General features: G+C 47.0%; 1 protein-coding gene across 1 annotated transcript in view; it reads left to right on the forward strand.

Annotated features, from left to right (window-relative positions):
- LOC137504808 (protein ELYS-like) overlaps nucleotides 1-13,390 on the forward strand; it is a 320,844-nt gene that overhangs the window by 219,147 nt on the left and 88,307 nt on the right. The window contains exon 6 of the mRNA XM_068233400.1: nucleotides 9,308-9,421. Within this exon, the coding sequence (XP_068089501.1) occupies nucleotides 9,308-9,421 (114 nt within the window). The remainder of the gene's footprint in view (nucleotides 1-9,307; nucleotides 9,422-13,390) is intronic.

The following is a 13,390-nucleotide window of genomic DNA, read 5'->3' on the forward strand; positions in this document are numbered from 1 at the left end:
CCGGTTATCCCGAGCTCAGCTCGGGGTAACCTGCCGCAGAGGATTCCTCAGGCCCCGCTGGGCCGATTTGCATATTTTTTTTTTTGTTACACGCAGCTAGCACTTTGCTAGCTGCGTGTAACTTACGATCGCCGCCGCTCCGCGCCGATTCGCCGCCGCTCCGCGCCGATTCGCCGCAACCCGCCGCATCAGAGGGTGCCCCCCCCCCGAGACCCGTGCGCTGCCTGGCCAATCAGTGCCAGGCAGCGTCGAGGGGTGGTTCGGGACTCCCTCTGACTCCCATGGCGACGGGGGAAGCCTTCATGGAAATCCCGTTCAGAACAGGATTTCCGGATGGGCATATGCGCCGGCGGCGATCGACGCATACAGGGGGACGCCGCAGGGAGGGGGGAAGCATGTAGCTAGCGCTAGGCTAGCTACATGCTAAAAAAAAAAAAAAACACCCTCCCTGCCGTGCTCAGCAAATTTTTATAACGGCAGGGAGGTTAAATAACTTTAAAAAGGGTTTTTAGGGTAATTGATGCATGTAGCATCATGTTTTTTTAAAGGGAAACTGTAAGCTTAACTTATCTTAAAACAATTATAAAATAACTTTAAAATTGATTAGTCAGATAATTTGGTCAGCGCATGCCATGCCAAGGGATTCTGACATAGAATAATACACGGACTAGAGAGTTCAGGTATCATAGTCAGAATGCTTTAATATAAAAAAAAGGAGTGGTGTATATACTCAAACCACAAAGTTTCTCAAACCACAAGTTTGGAACATGCGCAGAACATACAGTATACATCTTATAGGGAAACATTTAAACTTATAAAAAATATCTAAACCTTTTGTTGCAGGAAATATCAGAACCAGTCAACAAGTGTGAAGCTGTTTAGCTGTGGGCCATTAGGGGAAATTTATCATAGGTGTGACAACGGATATAAGCTTGTGGTTTAGGCTTCAAAAGAATATATCTGTGCAGCGACATTTAATATCATGGCTAAACCATACTATTCCATCCCATCTTATCATATGGATATCATAGACACTACAATATGGTGTCCTTATGCCTATGAAGCACCTTCTGCTAAGCCTCAGTGTGCTTACAGTCCCTGAGTCGAGCATAATATCCTAATAGTAGGATTGTATGAATATATCAACACCTATGTTCTTTTTTTCCACATTACTGACACAAAGATGTTAAAGATTCAACATAACAGGAAGTAGCTCACCTGCGGTTTGACAGCTTCCTGCAGTTGTTGCGGTTTCTATAGGAATGGTGCAGCTGATTAGCAAAAGGAATTCCAATTACCTTAACTAACAGTTTCAGCTAATAAAGCAGAAATCATAGTTTAGTGTTTTGATATAGAAAGATACAAAATGGAGGATGCTATGCATGTATTCCTTCAGAAACACTAATTTATTTGGTGGACATGAAACGAACAAAAAAACAAAACAAAACAAAAAAAAGCTGTAAATTAACACCAGGAGTCAGGGTGACTAGGTTCCAGACAGTGGTCGACAGTCGTGCAGCCCACATTGTGTCCAAAGTCCAACCGCACAAGTGGGACATCGAAGTTTTCAGCTCTGACATCTCCAAAAAATTAGAGCTATTGTAGTGGCGTGATAGCTGGTGACAGGCTATTGTATTTTTAGTGGCGTAATAGCTGGTGGCAGCAGACGATGTAGTTTAATGTGGACCCTGGTGTTGGTGGCAGCAGCAGGATGAGTAGGTAGATGCACCCTGGTGGTGGGAGCAGCACATGCAGCAGGAGACAGGAGGAGAAGTGTAACGTCTGGCAGGCAGCATAGATGATTCACCATGGCACTTGTAGGTACCACGGCTCAGTAAAAAATTAGGAGAGGTTCCAGGAAGCGGTCGTACTGCCGCAGTTGGGGCCTCCCCACAACTCGGACAGCACAGACACCTCCAAAAAAATTACACTGCAATTGTGTTTACCATGGCACCTAGTGTGTTGGTACCACGGCTGTCCAAAAATTTTGAACCAGGCTTATGCGGAGCCTGGAGGCTGTGGTGGTATAGGGTGGTAAGGCAGGCATAGTGTGATTTCCAGGAGCTTCATTTCCTCCTCTTGCCAACAACAGGGGCCAGGAATTCACCGACCACCCAAGCCTGGTTTATTTTCAGAAACGTCAGTCTGTCCACAGACTGGGTGGAGAGACGAGAGCGCTTCTCGGTTACCACGCCACCGGCCGCACTGAAGCACCTTTCGGACAGCGCGCTGGAAGGGCGGCAAGCAAGGACTTCCAGGACATACTGCGCCAGCTCACTCCAAATATCAAAGTGCTTGACCCAGTAATTCAAAGGGTCCACAGTGGTGTCGCTCTCAAGGCCGCTGTAGGACCCCATATAGTCTGCCACCATCCGAGTCAGGCGCTGGTTCTGGCTTTGAGAGCCTAATGCTGCAGGCACCTCCCCACTCGGCAGCTGTACCGGCATGGCGTACAGTGCCTTTGTGAGAGAGACAGCAGGTTTGATGGGCGCCTGCTGCTGATGGATGCAGGCACCTGCTGCTGTGCTGGCTGGACTGTGATAGTATGGGGGGCTTCCTCCAAACACCGAACCAGGGACCGCTGCAACTCCCTCATTTGGCGCACAGGGTCTCCTCCTGCTGCAGGCAGGAACTGATGCAGCTTCCCCTTCAGCCGTGGGTCCAGCATCAGGGTGATCCACCTGTCCTCCCGACCACGCATCTCTTTGACGCTTGGGTCCCTGCGCAGGCACTGCAACGTGTGCTGCCATGGGGAAGAGGGGCTACCATATCTGCTGGCACATGATCTTCAGAAGTGCTGTCGTCCTCCTCTGATTCCTCAAACTCCCCCTGCTCTCTCCACCCCCGCACCACTGCAGCAGCACTCGGCAGTGCCTCCTCCTCCTCAAGGTCAGGGACCTCGAACTCCTCCAACTCCAAGTCCTCAACCTCCTCCTCCTGCTGCACAGAAGTGGACTGTGCAGGTGGCTGCTGCTCCTGCTGAATCAAGTCTTTCTCTCCCACTTCCATCAGACCATCCAGGGCCTTGTGCAGCATGCACACCATGGTCACCCACTGACAAACTGACGCACAGTCCTGGCTGACCATGCCGGTGGCCTCCAGGAAGGGTGCCAGGACCAAGCACACCAGCTGCATTTTTCTCCAATCAGCACTGCGTATGCTCTCCGGGAGGTGGCTGGTGCTGGACCCGTACACGCTGGCATCGGCGGTGGCTTTGGCCAAGTAATGGTTGACAGCCTGCCTCTGCTCAACCAGACATTCCAACATGGCTAGCGTAGAATTCCACCGCGGTGGAACGTTTATGATCAGACAGTGACGTGGCAGGTTCAGCTCCAGCTGCACGGCTTCCAGGGCCGCTGAGGCACCGCCTGAGCATCGGAAATAACCCACCGTTTTCCGCGCCCCTTTCAAAAGTTGCTCCATCCCCTGGTAGGTGCCCAGGAATTTCTGCACCACCAGGTTCAGGATGTGGGCCAGACAAGGAATGTGGGTGAGGCCTCCCCGGCAGATGGCAGCAACAAGGTTAGCCCCATTGTCAGACACCACCTCTCTGACTCGGAGGTGTCTGGGGATCAGCCAACGCCTCTCCTGCTGTTGGAGTTTGGCCAGGACGTGCTCTGCTGTCAGGCTTTGCTTTCCCAGGCTGACCATCTCCAGCAGCGCTTGGCAGTGGCGGGCCTTCACACTGCTGCTGAGGCGGGGGCGTTTGGCGGTGGCGGGTTTACTGGAGGGTGGAACCTGAGCAGAGGAACTTGCTGCACTTTCCCTGACCCTACCACGGGGTGGCACCACCCATTGGCTTGACAATGCTGCTGTCCCCTCCTTACCCCTGTCCCGAACCGGCTGCATAGTCACATGGACCCGCTCACCCACCGCATGATCAAGCCCACGTTCCACATTGGCCCTCGCGAAGCGGTGTAGTGCTGGCATGGCCGTTAGTGAAACAGAGTGCCGGCTGGGGACAGGCCAAGCCGGCGCTGCGCACTGCAGGAGCGCCCACATGTCGCTCCCCTCCTGCACAAAGGGGTACGGGAGGAGCGGGGTGGACATGGCCCGTGCAAGCAGGCCGTTGAGCTGCCGGATGCGACGGCTGCTGGGAGGCTGAGCCCTGACCAGAAACCACTCGCTCAGCAGGGTCTGGTGTCGTTTGTGGCTTGCATGGGAAGCCGAGGAGGGAGCAGAAGAGACCACTGAGGACTGGCTGCCTGAACAGGCCTCAGTGTCGGCAGGAGCGGCAATGGGGGTTCTGGTGGTTTTTGGCTGGAACACTGCCAGCGCCAGCTTCCTTCAGCCTCTTGAACTCATGTTCAATGTGATGTTTATTGGCCAGGTGTTTTATGAAGCTGGAGGTGCCATAGTTGGGGGTGCAACCTCTTTATCAGCTTCACCTGGCACACCTTACAGGTGACAAACTTGCTGTCAACTGATGGCAGATGAAAGAAATGGCAGATGGGGGATAAAAAAATTTCCCCTTACGCCCTGCTGCTGTTAGTTTTGTTCCTGCTGGGGTTGAGTGGTGCGGCTGGTGGTAGCGGCAGAAGATGAAGCAGCAGGCTGTGGGTTACTGCTGCTCCTGCAAGTGTCAGAGATCATGATCCTCCGTGACAGACAGTGACAGACCCACCAACGTATCCTCCTCCTCAGACTCAGAGCTAACATGCCCCTCTTGTGGTTTGTAGTCTGTCCTTCACCTCATTATCATCATAATCAGACTCTCCCTCCTCAAACAACTGCTGGGATGTTGCGGACCCCAACTTCTCTTCTGCTGACACATCAGGCAAGGAGTAGGACCCCTCCCCAACAATCACCGTCGGCATCCGCGACTCATCCACATATCCAATTTCGTCCAGATTATGCCCCTCAAACTCAGTGGTAACAGGCCTGATTGCGCTCGCGGGGTCTGGACTAAACAAGAGCGCTCTCACTGAGGGTAGGCTTCCCGCTGGGGTCGACATGACTGAGTCCCCATGCACTGCTGCTGGGCGGCTGCTGCTGCTCCTGCGAACAGGAGTGGTGGTGGGGGTGGAGCTCTCCGTTGTAGAGCTGGTGGTGCCTTGCTCATCCATCAGTAGCTGCATCACAGGCTCGGCATCTTTCTCCTCCAATTTGCACTGCCTACCCTGCTGAAAAATTGCCACTACACGCTGCTGCGCCTCTGCAGCGTGACTCCCCCTATCAGCTGGGCGCCCGGTGCGTCCACGGCCAGTGGCTACCGGCTGAATGGGCAGTGTGGCAGAACTGCTGGCGGTGACGGTGCCAGCAATGTTCCCTCTCTTCTTGGCTTTGATGGCCTTCTCCCGGCTGCCAGTGCCAGCAGACATAGTGCAAGTTTTGATGATGTCACCAGATGGATGTGGGGTAGTTGCACTTTATTCAAATCGGGGTGACACAGCACAGTAGAACAGTGTGCACACTAACGGACGGTCTGTCACACTGACACTCAGTGATCAGCACAGCAGAAATGCAGTAGTCACACAGACAGTACTAGTCTAACTAGCACTGCAGTACTGAATAACTACACAATATACAGTAATCCCCCCTATGCCCTAAACTATACTGTTTAGCTGTGTAGCACAGGCCTGGCCTATGTGCACAAACAGCACACACAGACACCTAACTAGCAGAGCTGCTGCAGGCTGGAGCAGAGACTCACAGCTCACAGACAGAAGAGACTGACACACAGTAACTACAATCACAATATAAAACACTACTAGCTAAACAACAATACAACAGTGTTATAATACAGGTGTTTGTGTGTAAAAACGCTGGGTTTAACACTCAGATAATGCACTTGCTTCAGCCAAACACACTGGAGAATGAATCTCAGTGGCAGTCTCAAAGCAAGGATGAGATTCTCATCATGGCCCCCTCCTTATATACAGGAGGGACTGGCCAAGGTTCCCCTCTGTGATTGGTTGCTATGGCTTCTGCTGGGAGCCCTCTGATTGGCTCAATGACATCATCTCCTTAGTTACAGTACCCGGATCCGGATATCCGGGGTATGCGGCCAGATATCCGCATAGAGCTATCCGGATTTGGCCCTAGGTATCCGGATTCTGGATCCGGCCGGATACAGAAAAACTGGTCGGATACCCGGGTTACCCGGGTATCCGGAATCCGGATGAGCATCTCTGTATATAGCACCAACCAGCCAAATATGAAAGGTCAAAATGAATCTAATAAAGGCGCCTCATCCATCATGCGAGAGGAAACCTGGTGTATAAAGTTGTCCAAAAAGGTTATAACCACTCACAGAGGATAGATAGGTGTGACTAATATCATTACAACAATATTCATAGAATACATAGGAGCTGCCATAAAGCAACCTGTAAATGTAGCTGCATAATCAATAATAGCAGTGCCGTATCAATATTATAAATTCATGGACACAGCAACAATGTTCATAGAATGCCACCCTGATAGTGTGGCCTATTAACAGTTCCATAGAAAAAGGCCAATCCAAGGTAATGTTGTTGCGCTGAACAGAGGAAAGCCAATAGGGATAGTCTAAGACAGTGTTTTTATAAAATGAGTACTGTGGATCCAGATAGATAAAGGCTAAATCGTTATTGCACAAATCGATTGTTGTTTAACAATCAACTGCCACAACGTTGTGGAACAATTGTTGCCTCGATGGAATGTCATCAAAGGGGCGTGGCAGGATTGTTAGCAAATGTCAGATTTTTATAAGTTCCATTATAAACACAGCTGTGGTAATATCATAGACAAAATCAGTCAAGACCTGCAATGTTTGCACAGCAGTGTCGGTCACTTTTATACTCAACATAAACCCAGTTGCAGTAGATTTTGGTTGATTAGATGTATAAACATGGTATTAGCTCCAGATCTGCATAGCACTGCACGCTGATACCCTTCAAACATTTTTTTATAGTTCATCCATGTCATTTTTATATAGTTCATCCATAGTTCCAACGGATAAGACTGGCACCATCAGGTAAGTATAAGCTCTTTTATTCGATAGCAGCCATCATAGCAACGTTTCAGGGCAACCGCCCCTTTGTCAAGCTAAGCTGCTTTGCAGTAGAACAAATAACATTTGTATATACACACCTTTTATACACAGCATGATCTGAATTAACCAATCAAATTCATATATCTTATACACCAATCATATGGTCCAACCTCATAGTGGACCTGATGGAAAACTACATTGATTGATTCTCATTGGTCCGTTTGAACATCTGATTCTCCTCCCTCCCATACTCACCATCAGTGCAGACGGAGGAACAGGCTGAGTTGCCATGGGCGCATTGCTGTTACACCCACCAGGACGCCAGAGTGGCGGACCTGATGGGGAACTTGCATGCGTGATGTGTGCGGAGGCGGCAGTCGCCGTCCCCGCCCACGTATCCCAGGCAACCGGCAGACGCGAGCACTGATGGTGAGTATGGGAGGGAGGAGAATCAGATGTTCAAACGGACCAATCTAATAAAAGAGCTTATACTTACCTGATGGTGCCAGTCTTATCCGTTGGAACTATTGCAAGAGCTGGAGTGTAGCTGGCCTGACTTGGGCACATCATATGGAATCTATTTGGGGAGTGCTTCACTAAAACTATTAGGACTATATAGTTTATCCATGTCACAGATGGCAACAAGTATAAAGTTATGTGACGATCATGCACAACATAGCGCTAAAGATAGTCCCTTCAGATTGGGAAGGATGCAAAAAAAACGTATCTGGTCAGTGGGTTAAGTCTTGAGCATCAAGAGAGGATTGGCATCCACAGGTAGCAGCAAAGGACCAGGGCAGCGACATGGCAAGTTTCAAACTGCGTCACAGTCCGCGTTGCTAGAACAGCATGGAGGCTCCTTGTGCGATGTACAGCGTAGCATAACTACACATTTCGCCCCGCCCCCAAAGCTTTATCAAGACGTGCTATGTAGCACGTGTGTGTGTGTGTGTGTGTGTGTGTGTGTGTGTGTGTGTATATATGATAGTGCTGACTCTAATTAGTGAGTGCGGTGGCCTGGGCACTAACTGATGCTAACTAACTTATGTTAATACTAGTGATATTAAAACTAACAGTTTTCACTGATCACTGTTTATATCATTAGGATAATGTGTGTGTGTGTGTGTGTGTGTATACATACACGCACGCACGTGTGTGTGGTCAAGTGGTGCTTTGTGTAATTACAGGGCTGCCTGTCCTCTCTGGTGGTCGATCCGATGAAAGGATACCACCAGAGAAGCAGGCAGCCAGTATAATACACACCGTTTACATAAGTGTGCATTACACATCTGATTCGTATTTTTTGAAAATCAACAGACTGCCAGCACTGATCATGGCTGATGACGTGTCCCCTGCACGTGCTGATGGGTGCAAGAGTGAGCTCCCTTCAAATCTCATTCCTCACGAGATGATGCATATATGCGTCGCGGAGGAACAAGAGAGCCGCATACTTGCCGCCATTCGGCATTAGGCGGTTGGTAACCGGTTAAAATTTTTAAGTGTTGGCAGTGATGAGAGGCCTTTTTATGTTGCATAGTTTCAATTAACAAGATTGCAATATGCATATTAGAGGCGTCTGAGTCGACTGGGTGGGATCCTAAACTGAGGAGATGGAGTCAGAAGATTTTTGCACCAACTCCATAAGGGCTCTAGTGCTGAGGTGCCCCCTCCCCCCAAGTATTAGGTGGTCAAAAGTGCCCCCAAATATTTGCCAGATGTACACTGCCATTATTGGGTAGGCAGAGGAGGTCTTAAGAATAAGGTCACTACAGGTACCCCCTATCCCCCGCAGTATAGCTAGCTACAAAGCTGCCCTCAATAATGTGAGCTACATATTTATAAGAGTTATCTCCATAGTATAGGCAGCCCCAGTATAGAAAGACCTATTTTCCACCAGTATTTCCACCAGTATTAGGTAGGCCCTTCGGTATAGGTAGCAGATTTGCTCCCCGACCCAGTATAGGAAGCCAAGTGTGCCTCCCGTATTAGGTAGGCCCCCAGTTTAGATAGCATGTGCTCCCAGTATGAAGTACCCCTCCATTAATTAGTAGCTTATGTGTCCCCAGTATAGTTCTTCCCAGTGTGTGTAGCAGATGTGCCTCTTCCTTCCTTTGCAGGGTACCTGTGGGCTACTGGAGAATTCAATTGGGTCATAGAGATAAATGGAGCACGGTCAGGTAGGTAACCTCACTGCAGAGTGCTCAAGACCTAGTCTTGAGGAGCGCATACCTCTGGCGGCCTAGTCTTGAGGGACGTACTAGTCTTGGTTGTTGGAGTTTCTGTTTAAAATAATATGTTTAGTACCCGATTGCTGTAATAAAATTTTCTTTGCAGGTTCCATGGTCAGATTGAGGGTGGCAAAGTCCCGGTTTCCGCTTTTGCATTTCAAGAGCCTGAGAGTGATCCTCGAAATTGCTGTTACCTCTGGGCTGTTCAGGCCAATCAAAGGTATTTTTAGCTGTTTGACATGATATTTTACAATGCTTATTTTAAAGGACAATTGAAGTGAACTTAAGATAGAGGCAGCCATATTTATTTTCTTTTAAACAATATCAGTTGCCTGGTATCTTTCTGATCTTTCTGGCTGCTGTAGTTTCTTAATCATGCACTTGAAACAGGCATGTACAAAATTTTGATGATACAAAATTGTGCAGAATAACCAACTCTCAGGAAGATAGTGTCATATTGCAACATGATCTGGATAGGATGGCTATATAGGCACATACATGGCAGATGAAATTCAATGTTGAAAAATGTAAAGTCATGCATTTTGGTCATACCAATGGTCTATCACCATACAAAATAAATGGGATACAGTTGGGGACATCAAAGTTGGACAAGGACTTAGGAGTACTCATCGACAACAAGTTAAATAATCGTACTCAATGCCAAGCCGCTGCAGCTAAAGCTAACAATTTTGGGATGCATTAAAAGGGAAATAAAAACTCGAGATGCTAGCATAATATTGCCCCTGTTTAACTCTCTAGTAAGGCCACATCTGGAATATGGAATTCAGTTCAGGGCACCACATTACAAAAAAAAAAATTGCCGTTTTAGAGCAGGTGCAGAGACTAGCAACAACATTGATACGTGGGATGGAAGGTCTCGCTTACCAAGAAAGGTTAGATAAACTGGGTTTATTTAGTCTAGAGAAAAGACGCCTTAGAGGGGATCTAATTAACATGTATAAATACATCACAGGGCAATATAATAGCTTGGTGGATGAGCTTTTTGTCCCTAGGCCTTCTCAAAGGACTAGAGGACATGATCTGCGCATGGAGGAAAAACGGTTTAGCCATTTATTTAGGAAAGGGTTCTTTACAGTAAGAGTGATTAAGATGTGGAATGCATTGCCAGAGGAAGTAGTTATGGCAAACTCTATACCTGCATTTAAAGGGGGCTTAGATGCTTTCCTTGCGTTGAAAGACATCCATGGCTACAATTACTAGGTAATGCCTAATGATAGTGATCCAGGGATTTTATCTGATTGCCATTTGGAGTCGGGAAGGAATTTTTTTCCCTTTTGGAGCTAATAGGACCATGCCTTGGAAGGGTTTTTTTCGCCTTCCTCTGGATCAACAGGGATATGTGAGGGAGCAGGCTGGTGTTGTACTTTGTTCTCTGGTTGAACTTGATGGACGTATGTCTTTTTTCAACCAAAATAACTATGTAACTATATGCAGCTAATTTTGTGCTTGCTAGCATATACTTGTTCAGAATCTATGAATAAAAGTATTAAAGGCAGAGGATAAGCAGAATAGCCAATTGTTTAAAAGGAAGTAAATATGGTTGAACATATCCCTAATTGTAGTATGAATGTTGCCATTTTTTCTTAAATTATTACAATGTGTTGTAATTTTCTTGCGAGAGACTGAAAGGAAGTTGTTACTACTATAGCCAGGCTACGGCCTAGTCAGGTTTTAGATGTTTCAGATTTCTTAGGTTCCTGGCGCCAGGACATAAAAGGGACACACACACACACACACCTACACCCACACCCACACCCACACCTACACCTACACCTACACCTACACCCACACCTACACCCACACACACCTACACCCACACCTACACCCACACACACACCTTTATGATTTCATTCTCGTCCTTATATGCTACCAGCATACAGAATTTGCACATGCGCAATATATTGCAATAATTACAGAAAGTCACATGATTTAGAAGAAATAAAGGGCATTATTTTGTAAGTTTTATTGGCATAGCTTAAGGTGGCCTTGTCCAGCCAGTGAACTCTATCTTAGTTGGTTTCCACCAGTTATTGCGTGGTTGTGGTAGCTCAGACCCTTTCTTTCAAATTGTACATGATTTTTTTCTTTTCATCCTCGAGGACACTCAAAATAAGTATGCTGGATCTACCTTGTGGAAACAATAAAAGAGCTCCCACCTACAAATATTACCACCTTTTCATAGTGCACTTCTGTTGTGGTTTCTAACCATCTAAGAAACTAGTGAGTTATCTGAGCAGAATTTCTTGTTTTACTGTTTGGGGCAGGTGCTGCCTGATTGAAACTTTCTCCCCACTTCACAATTTCTCTCGGACTTCAGGAATCATGAGACGTGATCCTAAACTACAAGCAATAAGGAAAAGGCACTCCACTGGCTTCAAACTTTCGTTTGTCTTATTGAGAGCATGGACACATACATGTTCCTCCACTTCTCTGCGGAGCAAAACCTTTTCTCTATCACCCCCTCCCCGAAGAGAGGGGACAGTGTCTAATACCATCCATCTCAACTGGGAAGCAGAATGTTCAGCTTGAACAAAATGCCGGCCTACAGGGACAGTCTGCTTCTCATTTCCCTTCTCAAGGTTTTTGCGGACTTCTGCAATGCTTCGTTTATGTTCCTGAATGCGTACCTTCACATTACGGGTTGTCTCCCCTATATAAACTAATCCGAAGGGACACTTTAATGCGTAGACAACGTGTGTTGTATCGCAATTAAAGCTCCCTCTCACAGGTACCCTCTGACCAGAGTGAGGGTGAGACAGGTATTCACCACGAATGATGGCAGAGCAGCAGTTGCAGGAATGACACAAATGGGTACCCCTACGTCTCTCCAATATAGGTGGTTTATCCAAAACTCGTTTACACACATGATTGGCAATGGTCCTGCCCCTCCTATATGCAAACAGGATATTCTGTAAACAATTTCCCACATTTTGCATCTCTTTGTAAAATGGGCCAAAATTTGCAGACAATCCCTCTTATTCTCCTGGACAAATGACCGTAGTGAAGGACAAAAGGGATCCTGCCTCTCCTCTCTTTCCCCTTGGACCTCAACAAGGACTCCTGCTCAATGGTGGCAATTTCCTCACTCACCCTAACCAAAGTCGAATATTCAAAACCCTTTGCTACAAAATTCGTTATCAAACTGTTATAAATTACCTTTTTTCTTCGACACCAGCAACTTCTTAGAGTTGCACCACAGACTGTGAGATAACTTGACTCTCAACACAGCAAGCATTATAGGAGATAGACCGTTCTCGGGCGTCTTCAAAGTACAAGGAGTTTATTCACTACACAGATATACAGATACAGTTCGTCATATCTTAGCCAAGCAGATTTTTGCGTTGCGTTACATCTTTGTGATTACCTTCCTGCTGAAGGTAATCAGGTCCTCTTATATGTATGCTATGTTACATCATCTAGACTACCTATGTACAGCATACATCATATTAGAACAGAAATGGATTATATAATAGTTTAAGCCAGCAGGGACAGGTAGCAAGACAGAAAGTGCTACTCCATACTCCGGCTGTGGGTTTTATATGAACCAGAATGAGTTAAATGTGACCTCATCTGAGCCATCTATGATTGGTTCAGATCCCTTTTGATGTCAGGACACACACCTACTCGATTAATATTCTAGAAGATATTTTGCCCTGGATGCAAAGAATTTCCATGTTGAATAAACATGGCTTTAACTGTTCTTGTGGTGTACATGTTGAGGTCTGTGAGACCTGTGGCCTTGTCCATAGAACAGCTTCTTGGTATGTCCTAGTTCTGCTGACAGAACTGTAGATTTTCTCTCTAAGAGAAAATCCCCTTAAAGGGCAGGTCTGCACCCCAAGCCTTTTTGACTAACTCAGTCCAAAAACTGAGGCCTACTTAAATGATAACAAACGACCAGCAGCTTCATGGTACTCAGCATCCGTGGATGAGATGCGACGTGCCCTCAAAAATTGCCCTTTTGGTATACTCTTTTTAAGTCTCTCATCATGGAAACTGTCCATGCACAATAAGTTGTTCCTCTTCGTCGTTTTCCTGAACAATTTTGTGCAGAATCATCCTTTTTTGGATATAGTAACATCCAGATAGTCAATGCTCACCTCAGAGTATTCAGCAGTGAACTTAATGGTTGGATGCATCAAATTAGCTTCCTCAACCATCATTCTGA

This window comes from Hyperolius riggenbachi, chromosome 4 (assembly GCF_040937935.1).
Source record: "Hyperolius riggenbachi isolate aHypRig1 chromosome 4, aHypRig1.pri, whole genome shotgun sequence".
Classification (NCBI taxonomy): domain Eukaryota; kingdom Metazoa; phylum Chordata; class Amphibia; order Anura; family Hyperoliidae; genus Hyperolius; species Hyperolius riggenbachi.